The sequence below is a fragment of the Hermetia illucens genome, chromosome 7 (assembly GCF_905115235.1).
Source record: "Hermetia illucens chromosome 7, iHerIll2.2.curated.20191125, whole genome shotgun sequence".
Classification (NCBI taxonomy): Eukaryota; Metazoa; Arthropoda; class Insecta; order Diptera; family Stratiomyidae; genus Hermetia; species Hermetia illucens.
Window position 1 is genome coordinate 14,269,214 of NC_051855.1, and position 22,056 is coordinate 14,291,269.

At 40.4% G+C, this 22,056-nt stretch overlaps 2 protein-coding genes across 15 annotated transcripts in view; one reads left to right on the top strand and one right to left on the bottom strand.

Moving 5' to 3' along the window:
- Positions 1–2,282: 2,282 nt before the first annotated feature.
- LOC119660967 (mucin-2) lies at positions 2,283–16,883 on the top strand. 2 transcript variants are annotated; one of them, XM_038070024.1, is made up of 6 exons: positions 2,283–2,514; positions 2,569–2,636; positions 6,839–6,947; positions 8,702–8,937; positions 9,019–9,501; positions 9,586–16,883. In XM_038070024.1, the coding sequence occupies exons 3-6, from the start codon at positions 6,885–6,887 to the stop codon at positions 16,688–16,690; spliced, it is 7,887 nt and encodes a 2,628-aa protein (XP_037925952.1). In that variant the 5' UTR covers positions 2,283–2,514; positions 2,569–2,636; positions 6,839–6,884; the 3' UTR covers positions 16,691–16,883. The 2 variants fall into 2 exon arrangements, with proteins under 2 accessions (XP_037925952.1, XP_037925951.1); XM_038070023.1 differs by having other exon boundaries at positions 2,594–2,636.
- Positions 16,884–18,935: 2,052 nt separating this feature from the next.
- LOC119660965 (twitchin) overlaps positions 18,936–22,056 on the bottom strand; it is a 60,593-nt gene continuing 57,472 nt past the window's right edge. For all 13 annotated transcript variants that reach the window (XM_038070012.1, XM_038070021.1, XM_038070017.1 and 10 more), the window contains 4 exons: positions 21,331–21,500; positions 21,090–21,222; positions 20,731–21,033; positions 18,936–20,661 (listed from right to left, as the gene is read on the bottom strand). In XM_038070012.1, the coding sequence (XP_037925940.1) occupies positions 20,030–20,661; positions 20,731–21,033; positions 21,090–21,222; positions 21,331–21,500 (1,238 nt within the window). In that variant the 3' untranslated portion in view covers positions 18,936–20,029. The remainder of the gene's footprint in view (positions 20,662–20,730; positions 21,034–21,089; positions 21,223–21,330; positions 21,501–22,056) is intronic.

Consider the following 22,056-nt stretch of genomic DNA (forward strand, 5'->3'; position numbering starts at 1 on the left):
GATATTATTTCTTGTTGTTGTCGGTGATGTTCTTCATGCTGCCTTGTCCGGAGGACGTGGAGAAAATCAATGGACAATGGCACCTTTCCTCAAACACCTCGACTATCCTGATGAAATCAGTTTGCTCTCTCACCAGGTCATGAACCTGGGCTTAATTTCTCCGGATTTGGAAAGAAAGGCAAGGAGAATTGGATTAATCATAAACACCAACAAAACCAAGGCTCTCAGTTAGAGGGGTCAACGCACTCTCCCTATATATCCTATTCCGTGGATTCGGTCCAGGCCTCATTATAAATTGGACCAACTTCCCCAGTTGCTAAGCTTCTCTGTAACCTGTGATGAAGGAATCGATGCGCCTATTGCTTGAATTGCAGTAATATTACGCTGTATTTCAGTGGCTGCCCTGCCCCCGCAATATCTTCCCTGCCTTTGAAGGTAACCATGGAACATTGCAACTTTCGAGCTCTGTTACAGGGATTACTAGTTCCTTAATAAGAAATAGAGGGTTTTATGCTGAAAATGCTTACATTGGTAATTGACACCATTTCTGCGGCAAGGGGTAGCAGTTGAGGGTTGAAAAGTGGTAATAAATAATAAATTGTGTAATGAATTGTTAATGATTATTTGGTTTCATATAAAGAAGAGGTTTTTTTTGGGTAAAAATATGTATCTTTTTCATCAATTTTGCACGCGAGGGTGGTTTTTGAATCTCCTAGGGGTGGAAGTGTTCGAAGACAAGTTAATTAGAGTAAAAAAAAAACAAATTTTAATTACCACATTTCAGTTTATTGAATAATTTATTGGACAATTTTTAACTTTTCTCTAGGAGGGGGTGGTTTCCACCCCTTCTCAACCAAAAAGTTAATATTGAGCATATTCTCTTTTTGAAATAGAAGGTGACATGCATTTAATACCAAATTTTCAGGTAAATTTATGTAGACCGGAAGATTTCGTAGGTCACATCCGATTTTCACCTTCAGGGATGGATTATTATAAGAAGATAGTGTGAAAGCGTTGGAGTTAAGTGTTTTAAGTATTTTAGGGCACAGTGCGCGCGGGTTCTAGAAAAAGAAGAAAAGATGAAAAGATGTAGATTATATGTAGTCCATATAATGATAATTCCATATATGTTCATACAGATTTGACTCAAGTGCTTCTGGTATGGTTGGAAAGTACGCAAATTACATCTGATTCAAGTAGATCTTCAATTTTGACGAAGCGTCTATTGTACACACCTTACACGAGGTAAAATCATTTTAAGTGCACTTAGTTAGGAAATTGCTTATGCCAGTCGTAGTGGAGACAGAATTGCGCAGATTTCTAAATAAAAAGATATCTTGGAGCTGGTTCAATGCTAATTGCAGCATTGGACCAGCTTCAAGATATTTTTTAAGATAAGACTTCATCAGGGAACTAATTAAATTATTTTTTTTTTTCTATACACACCTTTGCATTCCCCTTTTCTTTTTTACATGGATTTCAGGGCCCTTTTGCATTATGTGACCATTTGTTTTCCTAAACAGATTGCAGGCAGTGACGTCTTACTCAGATACTTACTTTCTTACTTACTAGTTCTCCTCCGTCTTCCAAATCAATTACCGACATAAGTTACCAAGTACAAATCGACTAGTGATTGCCAGGGTGGGGTGATAAGCGTGCACTATTGCAAATAAATTGTACAGGGAATGAATAGCCGGTAATGCTGTTGATGACGAAGTTGACGATGGACATGGTTTAAGTTGTTGTTGATGATGATGATGCCGATTGATGGTTATGATGCTGCTGAAGCTAGTGGTGTTGTCTCGATGAATCTCGATTGGGGGAGAGGAATCAACTGGATTCAAGTACGTCTTTTAGCATTTCACACAACATATGAGACAAACAAAAAGTATATAATAAAACAACTACCAACGGCGTATAAAGAACAATTGACGAAAAAAATATCAGCCTGAAGATAAAACAATCCATGGAAGAAGCCTTCAACTCTACTGGGTGGTGGGACTTCTTTTCCTATGTGCGGGCGGGGGAGAGGGGGGGCAGAAAAAAGAGTTAAAGATGGAATAAACAAGAAAAAATCAAAATGAAATATATCTCTACCTACATGTATGATTTATAAAGAGAGAAACATTGAAGACAACGAAAAACGACTTGCCAGGCGATTTTGTGTCGGGTGGTAAGATGCTGCTATGATGCAGGTTTGGTTTTTCGAAAAATCTTTTTAACCGGGATTTTTTAGTATTTAAACGTAGATTACAACCTATTGGCATTTAGTAACAGTACAACATTCTATGGAGTATCTTTATTCAAGAGATTAAACGTAAATACAAAATTCATCTGAGGTCGGTTGGGGTTGATTTCCGTCCTCTGTGGTGACCCTCGTTCTTATCCTGGTTCATACTTTAAAAAGGAGTTTCTGAATATACTGTGGAAATATAATAATAAAAAAAACTTATCTTCGGGCAGTTTAAAATTCCAAATTCAAATCGGAAAACGCACGTAACTTCTGATATAAATGTCCGTTAAATTGTTCTGTTTTTTTATGAAAAGTGTCGAAAAATTAAATATTAGTATTTTGTTTTGTTTCTTCCACTAGGATATTCAATCTGGGATTTAAACTTGAAAAAGCGAACGCAACGGTATGTTTTGAAGTTTTAATTATTTAAATATCTTTGATAAATTCAACTTATCTAAATTGAATTGCGTGTTTATGATTTTGTGTTGTGTTGCTTGTTTAATCGTATTCTAAACTGTGAATAGTTCAAGTGGATATTTAAGTGCTGATAGAAAATTTTCATCTACCATTCTTTGCATATATTGGATATCTTCGTTGAGGTAGTATTACGTGCACTTGGGTATGCATTTTTTCGAATTCAAACGATTTGTTTGATTTTGTTTGCGATAATTTGGTTTTTCTTTCTGAGATCTGCTTGATTCCCTAATATAAGGCAATTACATGATCTGTGTTTTCATAGTTGGGAAAGTATCTTTGTATAAATTGTCCTATTTTTCGTGCAATTTGAATAGTTTTGTATTAATTATCATAGTCGGCGATGGGCCACTACGGTCTTCCTGTCCAGGAGCTGAGCCTTTAGTCCACTCCATGCACATATTAAAATCGATAGTAATGTTCTCTCCGAACCGGCATCCATAAAAATGCATGAGTCCATCATTCCATTTTAAATAAATAGCATAAATTCAGAAAATTTAATAATAGGAACAAATATGTGACTTAATTAAAAATGAATGACATAATAATTGGAAGAAAAATTGGAATTAAATATGGACCAATTATTGTTTCCAAGTGAACATCCCTAACCTTTATATATCACAACATAAACTGACATTATGTATATCTTAAGGGCGGGGGTAGGGTTAAATCGGTGAAGAATGGTATGTTTTTAAGATTTTTTTCGGTTTAGAACTATTGTCCTCCTTTTACAGGTTATAGTGTACCTATCAACTCTGTTTTTTATGAGTGGAGATGGGAATCTTAAAAACACCCAGCAATGTGTGGGATTCTCACCCATTAAAACCACGCTCACTTCACCACCCATATCCCCGACGGGCCACCGCAAAATATTACTTCACTAACTAAGTCACGCTTTGTCAAGGTTGGGACAGTAGTCGAAGAACTACCCGGAACTTTCTTCGGCGAAGAGGCCTTTTTTTCTTTGCCGCTTGCTTGGCACCAAGGGGTTCACTTATTCCGTCCCTACTTCGTTTGCTCGCGTTCTCACCAATCTTATTTTGAGGAGGCGTCACCTGTGTCTCCCGTGTGATTTTGCCATATGGCGCTTGGGTGTTTTTCTCCTCCACCGCCCTAATGTAGAACAACTTATTGACACGTATCAAAGCCGTATATTCCCAACTTCCAAATCTTTCAACTATGGATCTGGTATTAAGTGTTTCCCCAGGTGCCTCGACCTACTTTCCACAAGTGCCGGACACTGCCCCACAACGTGTACAGAGGTTTTGACCCACACTGCACTGAACTTGCAGGCAATGCCCGTAGATATCCCTAGCTTCCCTAGGTGAAAATTCAGTCGGCGGTGACTAGTGAGAGTTCCTACTGTGATTCGGAGGTTCTTTTTGGTGAGGTTTAAACAGTCCTTTGTGCGCACCCATAAGCACCCTGGACTGCTCCATTCCTGGTAGGCTCGCCCAGTATAGTTCTCTCAGCCCGTGTCCGATTCCACAGAAGAGTTTTGACCAGTACAAAGGCGCCCCGGCTCCCTTCTTGGCTAGTTCGTTCGTTGCCTCATTACTTTCCAACCCAACATGACCTGCAATTCAGAGAATCCAGACCTTATTGAGTGAGCCGAGCCTATTCAGTATCTCAAGGCATTCCCATACCACCTGGTTGAACCTAAATGCCTTGATCGCGGTTCTCCTCATGCCAAGCTGCTCCCCTCTTTCTTGGCTACGATAGAGATGGCTTACGACTGTCGTGAGACTTCTTGGCTACGAAAAAGATGGCTTATGACTGTCCTGAGACTTCTTAAGGGCCTACCCTGGTTTCAGGCCTTCCTTCATATAATGCAGGGACCATTTAGTATCTGCGCTACTGAGACCTATCTCCTTCCTGACGTTTGATATATTGATCTCAGACGTGCTTTTGTTTGTCCCTGCTTTTTGAGCAGTGTTCTTTGTTGGTTGTTGTCCTCGCAGTATACCCATGTAGGCCTTAGATCTCTACTCTGCTTGACCCCCCAGGGGAAGGCATTTAATGAAAACTTATTTAGTCAGTTTTCAAATAATCATGAAACAATCGAACAATATTTCCCGAAATTTCCATTGCAAAAAAACTTAAATTGAAAGAATGACAGTGAATCGCCGGAGACACTTCTGGAAATAGTTATTTCGTGGTGTACACGATATCTCGCATCCATTAAAGGAGATGTTTTTCGAGGGTATCCTTGAGACTGTTACTGGCAAGTCGTTCGTCTGTCAACATCCCCGCCCCTTGAACAAATGCCCACTTCTTCTTGATTTTGATTTATATGCCTTCAATTAGCGCATCAATAAAAAAATCAAAGCGATTATTACAATATCTTTTCGCCAGTTTTTGTTATTCTGTTTCTTTTTTTCTTTGATTATGATTTATCTACATTCAATTAGCACATCAACTAGCAAAAAAACAAGCAAGCGTGGTCACAGTGTCTTGCGGTCAGTTTTAATTCTTCTTATTTTCGAAAAAGATATTTTAATTCGTTCACCGATGGTGCTATGGGTTTGAGTGTCTAACGATTCTTCTCACAGCATTAATCAGACATTAATCATTGACTTATCATCTTTTAATTGAAATGATTTATCCATTATATTGTTTATTTGGGTTGAATTCGATTTTTTTAATTATGAATTATATTCTTTCGGTTATTCCGTGGTATAGTGAATTTCACTAGTCTTCCTCGATTTTTCTGTCGTTATCTCTTCAACAGTGGTAAATATTTCCTCTGAAAAAATCGAATCTTATTATTCACATTTTGCATAATTAAATTAATTGGTATTAAGTTTGATAGATTTGAATTGCTTTACATTTTCAAAACTATATATCCATCACTCTTCTGTTTGTGATTTAACATCACAATAATAGGTCATACTACTTCTACTAGGATAGGCTTCCTCCAGCCATCTCGACCCTTGGATCGCATCCTCCAGTTACGAAAATTTCAGCAGCTTTTACTAGCAGCGTCCATTGAGTCCTCCCACTGTTTGCGTGGCTTTGCAACGGGAGGGCGTCCTTCGGGTGGGTGTTGGGTATTTGCTTGTTGTCCATCCTGCAATTTTCGTAGCTCTACCACCATTGATGCTGCTGGGCACTCACAGAGCTGGTACAACTCATGGTTGTATCTAGTTTGCCAGTTAGCTCCATCTTTTACCGGTCCAACAGTTGTTTGACCGTGAAAATTTGGTCCATCGTGAATCGTCCTTTTCGAAAGCCACACTGCTATTCACTAATTAATTTGTCTATATATGGCTCTAACCTAGCTTGGATCATTTTCTTCAGGATCTGGTGGGACAACACAACAAAAACGTAATATGTATCTGTGTTAGTTTCTCTGCTTTTTTTGTGGGGAACTGCTCCCTCACGCGGTTAAACATATTTGTCGCTATATTCACTGCTGCCTTAAGGGCTTAAGGGCAGCTTCCAGGACCTTTTCAGCGCTTACCTTTGGGGATCCACTTCGATAGTAGGAAGGCTAGCAGTATTCACATTTTGTGGGAAAAGGTGTGTCACTATCGCGTCTAGCAAGTTAGCGCAAGTAATCGATGTAGAGCGTTCGCTTTTGATTTTGCACATCACTGTTTTGTAGGCGTCGCTCCAGGGGTCATAATCAGCTTCCTTATTCAGCCGCGTGAAGTGTTCCCTTCTACTTCCTACTATAGCCACATGCAATTTTTTCCGTGCCTTTTTGTATTGTTGATGTAGCTGCTCTATCTAGATCGGTTTCTGCTTCGTTGAATGCGTCTTCTGGCCTTGAGGACAAAGGAGGACGTTAAATATAAAGGCCAAGAGAAAGGCCATTTATTTTTATCTGCGGTATAAAGTTGAGGAAGAGTTGGGTGCGAAGCAATTCGTCTGGCGTAGCTAACTCATACAGTGTTGGAAAGTTAATCCATCATCCTTGCCCTTTTTAAAATAAAAAACTGAAAGGTTCACATCAAGCCAAGCTAGTCTAGACTGTCTCGATCTCTGTCAAATAAGGACGAAAGATAGGAACAATGCAAACAACTACAAAACAAACAACTTCTATTTCTAACTTCATGGCAATTGAAAATATCTCTGGGATTTCTTATAATATTTAAATTTTGCTATTTTCCTTTATATTTTATTTAGAAGTGAGCAATTGTAAATCAAACTGTCCCGGTCTCATTCACCAAAGATGGTGTGGACAGTGAAAGCATTAAGACCGTTCCTGATTCTACTTGTATTGGCAGTTGTCCAGGTACGTTTGAATTTTGGTGTGAAATTGAGCTTAGGTCGCATTTTAACTCATTAGAATTAAGTCAGATTTATGGTGATTGGAATAATTAGTAGTGTTGCATCTTGAAAAAAAAAAGATTACTTGGATCCTGGGAGTGGGAGTGCATATGAATTTTCTTTTGGTTTGGTATATTTTTCGTCCTTTTTGCCTTTTCAATTAACAATTGGAAATCATTATACCCCACCCATGTAGATAGGCTGGTCAATTATTGGTTTATATTGGCTTTTTATGCTTTCGACGAGTTGTCTATTCGCTTTTTTTCCAGAAACCTTCTTTACATGTTCATAAAATCATGCAGCAGTTTCGCTAATATTCATATGTCCACGTACATATATAGGTCTTTTAAGTTTAAACAAAATTTTTCAGATTTTTCCAAACTGACTTTAGACCTTGCCAAGTCAGTTTCAGAGCTTTCCATTTCAAATTCAGACTTTTCCATTTCAAGTTAATTTTTCAATGTCCTACATTAAGATTTTATACCAACATTTTATCACTGAATAGGATAGAGTTTAGAAGAGAAATCTTCGGTGTTTTCAGGACTCCTAGATATAAAAACGTGTACTTTTGACTGCAATGAATTCCGTTGTTTCGTGTAGAACCTTATTAATTTCCACTGATAATCGGGAGGAAGTGAAGTGAAGTGAAGTGGAACATTACAAAAATTCTGAATTTGAAATGTAAAATTTTGGTTTTGAAATTTGAAATGGAAAATTCTGAAGCTGATTTGGAATAGTCTGAAGTCAGTTTGAAAAAATCTGAAATTGTTTGGAAAATTCAGAATTTAATTTGGAAAATTCTGAATCAGACTTGCAAAGCCTATGTATAGGTAGATAAGTAGCTTCTTTAATTATATATTCTAACGACGCTTGGGATTTGTTCTGATTACATTTTAAAGCTGGAATTTGTAAAGGATAATATGAATCTACAATCAGATACCAGGGCGACTCGTTTTCCTATTCTTTGTCCCAAGAAATAAGATTTCGCCCCAGGAAAATAAGTTTGATCTCTGAACCTAACCAAGTCTATTCGTATATCCATTTATCTACAAACTTATCGCACCGAATGATGTAATGCCATGGTTGATACAATGTATATAATTTATATGTAAGTAATGTTACCCAAATGAGGGACGAGACATCTCCAAAGCGTTGCCGATGAGGTCGGAGACAAGAAAAAGCGAGAATCAGCGCTAAAGGTTAAATGAACAAATGCACTACAACGATTTTTACTTACTTTGGGGGCATCTAGTCTCTTGTAGCAAACAAAGTAGTGAATTAACAATGTCCGGGTCGTGTTACTTATGTGCTTTGAATCAATAACATTGATATGGGCTCACCATGATAGATTCAGTAGAGAGAAGTTTCGTAGCAAGTTAATTCGGTATAAAAAATTGGTCATTTTTCGGTTAAAATTGATGATGGTGTCATTTAATTGTAGCTATTATTTTGTACCTCACGTAGTATGACTAAAATTTCAGATAAGAAAATGCTTTCAGGTTTTCTGAATACAGCTCGAGGTAGAATATACTTAAGAGCTTGCAATAAATATAGTTTCATATTGGATAGTATTATGACTAACCTTTACCTTTGTGACATCTTTTACATTTGCGGAGTCATTAACATATTCCCAACAAACGTGCTCATGCTTCGTGACCATTTACTTACTAATCCAACCTATAAAGTTAACTTCCCCAACTCTTTTCAATTTCTTAACAGTCAGTTCAAAGTCAGTTGAGGAGTAGCGCCTTAGTGCCAATCTTTCAGCAGAATCATAGCCTAAAGCAACACTATGACGATGATAGCTATCTTATTGGACAAGATCACTTTCATATCGAAATGATCGATGTGAAATGCGGTGACTCACAGTCTGGCATGATAGTGACAATGCAATTTGAAGATGATTTCAACGGTATCATATATAGTCAGGGATATTTCAATGATCCCAAGTGTAGGTAAAGATGATTACCCAAACGCTGATTAACAAACAAAAAAAAAACTAAAACGTAACGCAAAATATATCATCCATCATTCAGGTATGTGTCAGCTGGGAGCAATGATCGTCACTTCTCATTTACGGTTCCGTTTGATGGTTGTGGAAGTAAACCATCTTGTTCCGTCTGTGCGTCTATTGATAACATTCTAGTCATCCAATCGGATGAAGATGTTCAAGACTTGTGGGATATGGCGCGGAAGATATCGTGCACTCGTAATTTTGAAAAGGAACAAACAATCATCTTCAAGCCATTTGTTGTGGATATGCTAGAAGTTGTTAGTGTGGAAACATCATCGGGTCCAGTACAATGTTGGATGGATATTATGATTGGCAAATTTCCGCAGATAACGCCCATTGAACGTCCAATTAAGATTGGAGAACCGCTTACCATTCTTGTTTACCTCAAAGATCCACAGAAGAAGTACGACATTAATGTCAAGGATTGTTATGCCTTTGATAATGAGGACTATCAGGCTAAATCTACAAAAAAGCTACAGCTTTCAGATAAAAGAGGATGCTCGAAGTAAGAAACTACTAAATAAGTAATTTCATGAAAAATGCCCAACAACTAAATTTCCTTGTCTTCTACCATTTTTTTTTTCAACAGAAAATTGAATTTGTTCAAAATGTGGGAAAAAACAGGAGAGACTGGCGCGACAGGGGCCACACTGCTCACCTATAACACACTTCATGCATTCAAATTTCCAGATAAAATGCAAGTTTTCTTGAAATGTGATATAGAAATATGTCGAGGACAATGTGACGAGGCTATATGCGATAGTGATGTAACAACTCCTCGTCTCCCTTCGTCGCCCACAATTACCAAAACATTTATTTCAACTCGTAAACCATACGAACGTCCAACATCTGCAACACCGTCAAGATGCTCTTCAGACTCAACAGATCCGGAATGCTTTAGAAAAGATGTTATTTTGACAACACCTCGCTGTTACCTGGGCTCAAAAGATCCAGCTTGTAGACAAGCTTCTGAAAGTACTACACCTTCCTATTTATTTAGGGATAAAACTTCAGGGCAACCAAGCACTCCAATTGAAACGCCATTCTCTTATTCTTCAACATATTCACCACTTGGTAATGACCCAAAAATTCATTCCTCCAAAGGCTGTCCGCCAGGTTCAAATAAACCGGAATGTTTGCGGAAATCTGATTCAAATATTCGCTGTTATCCAGGATCACGTGATCCTCAGTGTATAACCTCGAAAATTCCTAATTACACAGACACTACGACATATCCATCCACTTACATTTCACCTGATCCAAATAAAGATATACATGTAGATCGCCCTAATATTCCATTTAGTTGTGACCCAAAATCGACTGACCCTCGTTGTTTAACAGCAGAAGTTACTACTAACCGATCGCGATTGCCATCATCTACTACAATACAGCCGAGTATTTCAAAACGCCGATGCTATCCGGGATCCCAAGATCCTGCATGTACTCGTCTCACTACGGTTAAACCAACCTTCTGCACCTCTGGCTCAACTGATCCAAGATGCCAAACAGTTGAACCTGAAGTAACACCACAATGCCTCCCTGATTCTACAGATCCAAAATGTCGTAAAGGTTCAACAGAAAGAACTTTAGACTGTTTTCCTGGCTCTTCCAATCCGGAATGCAAGAGAGCATCAAAAATACCACTTAAGTGTTATCCAGGCTCAAAAAATCCAGATTGCATTGATGAATCTTCAAAACCGTCTCCAAAATGTTACCCAGGCTCACCGGATCCCGAGTGCAATGAAATTTACGGAAACGAAAAAATTCCTCCTTCGGCAACTACTTACTTCTCCTCTCCAACCACAGTGCCTGCTGGTTGCTATCCAGGATCGAAAGACCCTAAATGTCAACTCGTGACGACGCAAAGACTTAGCAAATGTTATCCCGGATCGAGAGATCCAGAATGCTTTGAATCCTCGACCTCTCAAACGATTTCTCCTACTAGAGTCCCAAGTACTTACCTTCCGCCAGTAAGTAAAACTACCTTACTTCCTCAATGCTACCCCGGTTCGAGGAATCCACAATGCCAGCAACGCACAAGTGAAAATGCCCAAAAATGTCATCCGGGATCTACGGATCCAAGATGTCAGGAGGTAACATCTTACGCAACTCCTCGATGTTATCCTGGTTCAAGGGATCCAGCATGCCAGGAAACTACAACAGAAAGAACTTCACAATGTTATCCAGGATCAACTGATCCAAAATGTCAAAAACCGACAACTCCAGAGAGTGCGCGATGCTATCCAGGCTCGCGGGATCCACGATGCCAAGAGAAAACAACGGAAAAAGCTCCCCAATGCTATCTGGGATCGACTGACCCTAGATGCCAAAAAATAACTACTGAAAAAACTCTCCAGTGTTATCCAGGATCCACAGATCCGAAGTGCCAGAAAGGAGAACCTCAAACTAAACCACAATGCTATCCGGGATCAACGGATCCAAGATGTCAGGAGGTAACATCTTACGCAACTCCTCGATGTTATCCAGGGTCAAGAGATCCTGCATGTCAGGAGACTACAACAGAAAGAACTTCACAATGTTATCCAGGATCAACTGATCCAAAATGTCAAAAACCGACAACTCCAGAGAGTACGCGATGCTATCCAGGCTCGCGGGATCCACGATGCCAAGAGAAAACAACGGAAAAAGCTCCCCAATGCTATCTGGGATCGACTGACCCTAGATGCCAAAAAATAACTACTGAAAGAACTCTCCAGTGTTATCCAGGATCCACAGATCCGAAGTGCCAGAAAGGAGAACCTCAAACTAAACCACAATGTTATCCGGGATCAACGGATCCAAGATGTCAGGAGGTAACATCTTACGCCACTCCTCGATGTTATCCAGGTTCAAGAGATCCAGCATGCCAGGAGACTACAACAGAAAGAACTTCACAATGTTATCCAGGATCAACTGATCCAAAATGTCAAAAACCGACAACTCCAGAGAGTGCGCGATGCTATCCAGGCTCGCGGGATCCACGATGCCAAGGGAAAACAACGGAAAAAGCTCCCCAATGCTATCTGGGATCGACTGACCCTAGATGCCAAAAAATAACTACTGAAAGAACTCTCCAGTGTTATCCAGGATCCACAGATCCGAAGTGCCAGAAAGGAGAACCTCAAACTAAACCACAATGTTATCCGGGATCAACGGATCCAAGATGTCAGGAGGTAACATCTTACGCAACTCCTCGATGTTATCCAGGGTCAAGAGATCCAGCATGTCAGGAGACTACAACAGAAAGAACTTCACAATGTTATGCAGGATCAACTGATCCAAAATGTCAAAAACCGACAACTCCAGAGAGTGCGCGATGCTATCCAGGCTCGCGGGATCCACGATGCCAAGAGAAAACAACGGAAAAAGCTCCCCAATGCTATCTGGGATCGACTGACCCTAGATGCCAAAAAATAACTACTGAAAGAACTCTCCAGTGTTATCCAGGATCCACAGATCCGAAGTGCCAGAAGGCAAAACCTCAAACTAAGCCGCAATGTTATCCGGGATCAACGGATCCAAAGTGTCAAAAAATTACAACTCAAGCTATTCCCAATTGTGTGCTAGGCTCAGATGATCCGAATTGTCAGGAGGCTACAACAAAAAGGGCTATACAATGCTACCCAGAATCAAACGACCCAGAATGCAAGAAAGAAACAACTTCAAAAGTTCCGCAATGTTATCCGGGATCGCCTGATTCTAGGTGTGGTTTAACGACGAATAATTTCCGTTCCAGTACACGAACTCCTGTAACGTATCTTCCACCTGGAACACCTACGATTCCAACTAAAACACTATCAGATTGTAAACCAGGATCTACTGATCCACGATGTCAAAAACCGATAACTTCACAGTGTTATCCCGGATCCAACGATCCAAAATGTCAAAAAGGATCAACTGAAGCGACTCCACAATGTTATCCAGGTTCCACTGATCCACGATGCCAACAGGCAGTAACAAGGAAAACTCCACACTGTTACCCCGGATCCAGGGATCCTAAGTGCCAGGAGACGACGACAGAAAGTACTCCTCAATGTTATCCAGGATCAAGAGATCCACAATGCCATGAAAGAAGAACCGAAAAGGCTCCGCAATGCCACCCCGATTCTACTGATCCAAGGTGTCAAAAAGTAACCATTGAAAAGAATCCAGAATGTTACCCAGGATCGCCAGATCCTAAATGCAGAGTTAGGACAACTGAAAGGGCTCCACAATGTTATCCAGGTTCATTGGATCCGCGATGTCAAGAAACAACAACAAGAACTCCACAGTGTTCTATAGGGTCCACTGATCCACAGTGCCAGAAAGAATTAACTAAAAACCCTCCAAAATGCTATCCAGGATCACGTGATCCTTCGTGCCGAAGAAAAATTCCTGAAAATGCTGCAAAATGCTACCCAGGGTCCACTGATCCTAGGTGTGTAACGAAAGTAACTGAGAAAGTTCCAGATTGTTATCCAGGATCCTCAGATCCAAGATGTCATGAAAGAACTACTGGACCACAATGTTATCCAGGATCCACTGATTCACGATGTCAGAAAGGAACAACTGAAAGGGTTCTTCAATGCTATCCTGGTTCGGTTGATCCAAAATGCCAAAAATCGACTACACCACGAACAGTGGATTTTACAACTCTCCGAAAAGGTACACGAATTCCTGCAACGTATCTACCACCAACTACAACTGTCGTCCCTCGTTGCTACCCAGGTTCAAAGGATGTGCGTTGCAGTAGTTTAACAAGTGCTCTGCCTCGTACTTCTACCACTGAAAAAAATACCCAATGCTATCCTGGCTCTATAGATCCAAGTTGCCGAGGCACTTCAACGCAAAAAAATCCTCGCTGTTACCCTGGATCTCCTGATCCCAGATGTCAAGCTTCTACCACAGAGGCCACGACAAAATCTCCCAGATGTTACCCTGGATCTGCTGATCCGAGATGTCAAGCTTCCACCACAGAGCGCACTTCCTTCACCACGAAATCTCCCCGATGTTACCCTGGCTCTCCTGACCCAACATGCCAACCAGAATTAACAACACGCGCTCCACAGTGTTATCCTGGCTCAAGAGATGCACGGTGCAAGACGAAAACTACAGAGAAGTTCCGAAACTGCTATCCGGGATCAACAGATCCTGACTGTAGACCAGGCACCACCAATGATATTACAACAGTTTCTCCGACCACACATTTATCATCAACACATCGAACGACCCTTACCAATTGCTATCCGGGGTCCTCTGATTCTCGCTGTAGGGAAGCCACTACGAAGCAACCCACACGGTGCTTCCCGGGTTCAAATGATCCTCGATGTCAAGAAAGAACAACGCAAAAACCATATCAATGTTATCCAGGTTCGCAAGATGTAAGGTGCCAAAAGGTTGTAACGGGAGAAATTCCACGCTGCTATCCTGGATCAACTGATCCAAAATGTCAAAAGCCAATACTAGAATGTTACCCAGGCTCAACTGACATTCGATGTCAAAAGACAACAACAGAGCAACCCTCGGAATGTTCAAGTCCTGATGATCCGCGATGTCGAAAAGTAACAGATGGAAAACCGTCTGATTGTTACCCAGGATCGCCAAATCCAAAATGTCGAACAGTAACAACGCCCAGAATCCGAGATTATCCAACATTGCGGCCAACAACCCGAGTTCCGGCAACGTATTTACCTCCAAAGACAGATGCTGTATCACTATCACCCCATTGCTACCCTGGTTCAACTGATCCAAGATGCGTAGAAAAAATAACAACTGAAAAGCTGTTGCGATGTTATCCGGGGTCAACTGATTTAAGATGCCAGAAGCCAACCACCGAAAAGTCTACAATTCAGACGACATATATACCAGGAGGCATAAAGACCACAGTGCCAGGCTATAGGACGACTGCTAAGCCAATTGTACGTTGTTATCCGGGATCGACTGATCCAGTGTGTTTGGGACGTACAACCGAAGCCATACCTTCGTGTTATCCAGGGTCAACTGATTCAAGGTGTAAGACTCCAGGAACAGAAAGACCTGTAACTCCTCAATCAATAGAAAAACCGACAACACCTCCGCAATGTTATTTCGGATCAACTGACCCGAAGTGTCAGAAACGAAGAACTGAAATTCCAACAGATTTAAAAGTCACAATACCAGATTATAGGACGACGGTTAAACCAAACGCACCTTGTCCTCCAGGATCAGCTTGCTTTAAAGGCACAACCGAGAAAGCTACTCAATGTTATCCTGGATCAACCTCCCCAGGATGTCAGGGGACTACAACGGAGGGAACTGTAGGGTGCTACCCAGGATCGAATAATCCAAAATGCCAACAAGGTTCTACCAACGGAGCTTTGCAATGCTATGCGGGATCGACTGATCCAAGATGCCAAAAATCAACAACCGAAAGAGCATCACAATGCTATCCTGGATCAACAGACCCCAGATGTTTAAAAACTACAACTGAAAGGATTCCACAATGTTATCCAGGGTCGACAGACTCAAGATGTCAGCAATATACAACTAAATCGGCAGTACAGTGTTACCCAGGATCGCCTGATAGAAGATGTCTCACACCAGTAACCGATGCAGTATCCTCAACTATTCGAGTTCCAACCACTTATCCTGCTACAGATACTGCGTCAACAGTTCGTTGCGATCCTGGCTCCAGAGATCCTCGTTGCAGAAGTACTACGGAAGTAAAAGCAACTACGAAACCATTTACTGCGTGTTATCCTGGATCTAATGATCCTTTATGTGTACAAAATCTTGTTACTACATCACAGCTTCCACCAACTACATTTACCGCATTTGAAATTAGTACAACCTCGCGAATTTGCCATCCTGGGTCAAAGAATCCAGCCTGTAGAATTATTACGACAAAGCCTCCATTGCAGAAGGTAACTCCTCTTGATTGCTTCCCAGGATCGACGGATCTCCGTTGCCCTCAAACAACTGTAAGTGGTCAGTTGAAGTGTGGTCCTAACTCGTCTGATCCACGCTGCCCTAAACCATTTGTTCCGACTACCACTGCATCACCGAGTACCAGGAGGTGTTACCCCGGATCTCAGGATCCTGCATGTAGGGATTCAACCCTTTATGTAGATCAGACAACAACTACACAAACTGTGAAATATACCACCAAGCAACCGTCGCCATTCGTAACAGCACCAACTACTACTCAACCACTCCGGTCTCGTCCAAGTTTCACAACTGAATTTACGCTTGATTGTAGTCATGGTTCAAATGATCCACGTTGTCTTGTTCCTGTCTCAACAACAGAAAACCCATTGTGCTATCCAGGTTCGACATTGCCTGGTTGCCCTCAATCGCAAACTACGCCAGCCTTCTGCTTCCCTGGATCGAAGGATCCACGTTGCCCACAACCATCGCCACGGCCAGGTAATCGGGTTCCGGCCACATACCTCCCACCTTTATCAAATCCTGGTTCCGATCGAACTGTTCGTCTGTCACGAAAATCTGATGATGTTGCAATCAAAAAACCATCAATTTTCCATGATATCAATCAACTGGCTGTAACGGATACTAGTAGGGATTTAGAAGTGGAGAAATTGGAAACGAATGGAGGACGATTTAAGCGGGATTTAACATCCTCCGTACAATCTGCACAATTTAGGGACGAACCTAAAGAGGTAATATCGATAACGCTGAATTTCAAAGGATTCGATTTTTCCCCGTTAGTGCAATATTAGGAGGAGGATCAACTGATGTTGGTTAAAGTGTTTAATGACTGCTGTAAAAATTCTGGATGAGAATATCTTCTGGGTCATATATTGGGAGATTCATATATGTATGTCCGTTATTTGTAATAGACTCCATACGAATTGTACATAAAAATAAATGTATTATATACCATTGTATCTAAAGAGAAATAAATCAAATAAAACTGTATCAAAATGACTTTAGATTAGATCTTTAGCTAGACAAAAAAAGGAAGCAAATTTCAGCTTGTAAGATTGGACTTGGAATTCACTTAGTATCTAGTTCGCTGATCTTGAAGAGAATAGGCCTCACAGATGGTAAAATAGTCGTCGAGTTAGCTTGAGTTGGTAGCTTCTAGTAGCTTGTATCTTTTTAGAAGGAAGTCAGAAAGTTGATCGGCGGAAGGTAGCATCTGACTGACAATGGACTCTTCAAGGAGACGGAGAGTTTCGCTATACATTTTCCGCATGACGGTTCGGACTACCATTTGGCCCCAATGCGATTTCTTATAGTCTAGATTTGCTAATCCGGCTAAGACGTTTCGCAGTGTATTCTAGACGACGATGATGTCACTGGCAGACTTGTCACTCATCTTTTTAACATCAATCATCGCATCCATCCAACCCCTTCTCCAAATCATACCTACTCAGGTCTCGCATTTCTCCACCTCGTTCCAGAACCAAACAACAGCAACCAAAACAATAACAACAATCACTCTCCCATTATGTTCCACTCATGCCATTCATTCATTCATAGTTCATATCAGTTATTTGAGTAGCCAGCGTTCTCAGCAACCCATCACCTGGTCGTAGAAGTTACGTTATTGTGGGTGTCTTCGGCCTTGACAAGAATGGCGCAAGGAGCAGGGATGACTTTGCCCATCAGTCGCTGCATGGTTTGAGGTGCATTGCTGAGCCCAAACGGCATGATCATGAATTAATAGAGTGATCGCCTTGGAACGCCTTGGCCTTGGATGCATCATCTAGTGGAATTTGCCAGAACGCATCCTTCTCCGATCTAGACTTGGAATAAATCTAGTCTTCCGGAGACGGCTGAAAATACCACCGATGAGAGGTAACAGATAAGCGTCCTTCACGGTGCCACTGTTCACCTTACGCGCATCAAGACCAAGCCGCATTTTACCAGGTTTCACCACAAGGGTGACTGGATTGAACCTTGCTCGCTGGTGTGTCCTCAACTGGTGTTGGTTGACTTTTTCGACATTTTCTAGTGAACATACGAAAGGTGTAAATAAGTCCTGCGCGAATTCGACCTTGCGCACACACTTAGTACCAATGTATAGACTTTGCGTCAACGATGGGGGGATAAGGAGGAGCGACATCGATTCCGTCCGGTCACGAAATGTGATGCCAATGTTAAGGAATTTTCTAGCCTATTAATAAGCGAACGCACAGCTTTATAGTAGCTGTCGAAGTTTTCGGATCGACCTTGTGTTCGATCTTGTATCATCTTCTTCCTTAAATTTCTGGCAAAGAGCCTCCTAAAAAGAGGTCCACTCGATTCGTCCTACAGACTGATGGTAATCTCAGTACCAATCTGCTGAGGGTGTGTACTTAAGTACACAACAAGTCAAAATCCCCCTGTAGGGTTGTGCTGGTCAAGGCCAACTAAGTCGGCCGAGTGTTTGGATGGAGCTTCAATATTTGCGGGCGGACCTTCATGGTCAATTTCACCAACCTTTTGGGCTGTTAGGATAGCTCTTTCCTCTAGGTTGTCCTCGGCCACTCAGGATGATCGTGTGACCATCTCAATTCCTATTAGTTCATTACAAATCTCCCCTGATCGCAAACGAAGAACGCTAAGGGGGAGAGATCCATAAATAGATGGCAAGAAAGGGTCGGTGGACTCACATCCTCACCCCTGCCATCAGTTTCTGACGGGGCACGGAGGACATCGCCAGTACCTGCACAGGTTGAAACTGAATAACTCATGCGACTGTCCAAATTGCGATGAAGTTCCAGACGGAATCTAGAGGAGGTGCTGGTACCAAAAAATCTGGTGCCGAGAATGGTAGCATGACGAGAAGATTAGAGGTTAGAGAAGAAAGGTGACTAAGCTAGAGTGAGCTGCCTCCGCCCCGTCATGTAATACCTTAAGGTGGTTCCGCGGGGCAGGTGGGGAGTTGGGGGTGCTTTTAGTGGGTGAAAATCTTTCAAAAGACGGGGCGGGCCTGAACTAGGACTCTCGCCGTGTGGGTATAATCAAAGTCACATGTTTCAATAATTTATAATTTTTTTTTATTCAATCTTATTATTATACATGATTTTCTCAATTTAATCTATAGCGACAAGTCGAAACACAAAAAAACCATAACAACATATTTTGTGTAGAAGTATATAATTCGCGTTTTAATTTTATTTTGGGGAAACGAATTTCGCTGATACTGATGTTTCCATTTGAGTTATATTTTCTTGGGATTTTCCAGATTTTAGATTTCTTTCTCGAGGAAAATCTTGAGTGTATAAGATGGCTATCATGAACGCTCAAAAAAAAAATATGATAAATAAGATAGAAACACAGGCAGCGTCTTAAAAATTAATTCTTTTCGGTGGTTGAGATGATGGCCAAGATATTTTACTGATTGGGGGGGGGGGGGGGGGGGGTTGTATATGTGTAGTGGGCTTTCCTTTATTCTTTGAGAACAATTTTGGGGATTTCGGATCTCGATCTTTAGTTTTGATCAACATATCTTTTATTGTATTTCAGCCAACTAATGTTTTTGGGGATTTTTTTTGGTGATAAAAACAAAGAGATCAGCATCTGCCCGTCGTTTTGCAATTGAAATTTAGATAGGTCGGCGATGTTGGATACCGATTGAGGATGCTGGTTCCAACTGTAAAAGTAACGTGCAGATGCCAAGCTTTTGAACACGTAGATTGCTTAATTCGTTTTATCTATTTTCGTTGGCTTTTTTGATATTTCTTATTTGTTCTAGTTCATTTTGTGATATGTTTTTCTCCCTAAACTTTTCTTTTCAAAATTTTTAGGTTTTTTTGTTTAAACTATTATCTAATTCTCTGCACATTTTTTTTATAACTGTCAATTTTTCTTTTCGAAATTTTTGGCGAAGCGATGATTTTGGAAAGCGTTTTTTCCGATATTTGTTCTATTTGATCTTTTTTCGAGCAGCCAAAAATAGTTTTGTAGTTTCGAAATGTGCAGGTCGTTCATATATTAGCTTCGTATTTTTGTATCTCAATGGAGAATGATCATACAAAAAAAAAAATCGTTCTTTTTTCTTTTCTAGTAGTTTTAGGCTAGAATTGCATTATGAAATTAAATATATTCTTCGTCAATGTTTATTCTCTCTAGGATTCAGTCGGGAAAACGTTAACTGAAAATGCAGCGAAAGTCTCTCCTTTTTTGCCGATTGCTTTGGCTTGATACTGACCAATATCGGTTGGGGTGCATTTAACAATTTCGAAGATATAACTGTTCTTATCCTTAACAAATTTATAATTTGGACGCGATTCATCGATGGATTTGCCATCTTTAAGCCAGTTCAGTTGCAGTAAGGCATCTTGACTTTCGCATTCAAACTTCACTGATTCGCCCTCATGTGCTGTCACGGATGATGGGAATTTTGTGAAAGTAGGTTGCTTAGGCTCTTCACCTGGTACCAAAACATTTATAGTGCATGTACTGAAACATTCACCGGCGTCATTAAATGCTTCGCATGTATATGTTCCTGAGTCTTCGGGGAATATTTCAGCAATTTGAAGTTTATAGATGTTGGCCTCGTTTGTATACTGGAAGTCTTTAGACGGTTTGATTTCCTTGTTGTTGTGCAGCCAGACAACGTCAAAGTGTTCTGCTCCAATGATGCGGCATGCTAGGGTAACTGCGTCACCATCCTTGACGAATCGTGATTCCAGATGGGAGACAATTTTTGGAGGTTTATCTCCAGCTGTGGTTCGTTTGGTATTTCCAGAAGACATCGCTGAAAAGAACCAAGAAAGAGGGGATGAAAGATCAAATCTTTTTTACCTGAAAGAAACAAGAAACTTACGTTTAACTGTCAACTTGCTCTTGGTTTCTACTGATCCAACTGAATTTGTTGCAGTACATGTAAAGACACCCTCGTCTTCAGGGAAAATTTCGTTAATTGTTAAGGTAGCTACACCGTTCTTATATTTCAAGTCCATTATTTCAGAGGATGAAATGGCTTTACCATTCTTGGACCAAGTTATTTGTGGCTCGGGATCACCCTTAACTGTGCATGTGAGAACTAATTGGTCACCATCACGAATGGTAACATCTTTCAGGGGTTTGGTGAACTCTGGTTTACACATAAGAGAATCATCTGGTGGAACTAGAAAACCAGCAGTAAATAAACTAGTATTGAAATGGTGTCTAAGGGATAATTACATGCTAATTCCTTAGTAGCACTGCGGGATCGGGAGCCTGGACTGCCTGGATCCAATTTTCCGTACTTCTTCTTCGTTGAACCAACGTCCGACGATGTTGATAAAGATAAGGAACTAGATTTCTCGTTTACAGTCTGAAAAACGATAACTCACTTAGCATTTTTCTAGACTAGCGTCTATAGGAAGCGCTGTCCTGTGATCTAAGCAAAAGTACTTCTACTGCTGAAAGTTATATTACTAACCTTATTGGTTGATGAATATGACGATTGTTGGCTCGATGATTGATAGTTTGATGAATGATGACTGCTACTTGCGCTACTTGTATGTGTAGTTACACCACTTGAAGTAAATTGTTTTATCGTCACAATCGGTGGGGGTGCCGGTTTAATTGGTTGTTCAATGTATTTTCGATCTAATATGAGTAAATAATAGGAATTAATTAACAACTAACAATTTATTCTCTTAATTTTCTGAAAATCTTCAGTCTATTCACAACTATATCGATGACGTAAAATACAAACATTTTAGAGAGGAAAGCAATGATATATATATCTAGATAGCGAGCAGAGGACGGCGTTCTGTACATATATATATATATAAGTAAGATAAGTAGACTGCAAGCATGTATAATATGTGAAGTTTTGCAAATAAATATTGCTAACAAAACATGAATAAGGGGGAAAATTTGAACATGCATTTCATCATTAGGATCAATCAGAATTTAATTATCAAATTTCAAAATACCAAAAGTAAAACTCGTGCTGTATTATTCTCTTGATTTTTATAGGATTTTTTAGCTATCTTACTGATTTTTTTAATTTAAGGCTATTTTACTGTAATTTTAAAATATTGGCGTTTCTTAGCTTTTAATATTTACAATTATCCACGAAAGAAAAAAAAAATAATGCAGGGGGGACTCTCTGTTAGTAGTATTTCTGTACAGATTCGTTTCTCTTTTGATTGACTAC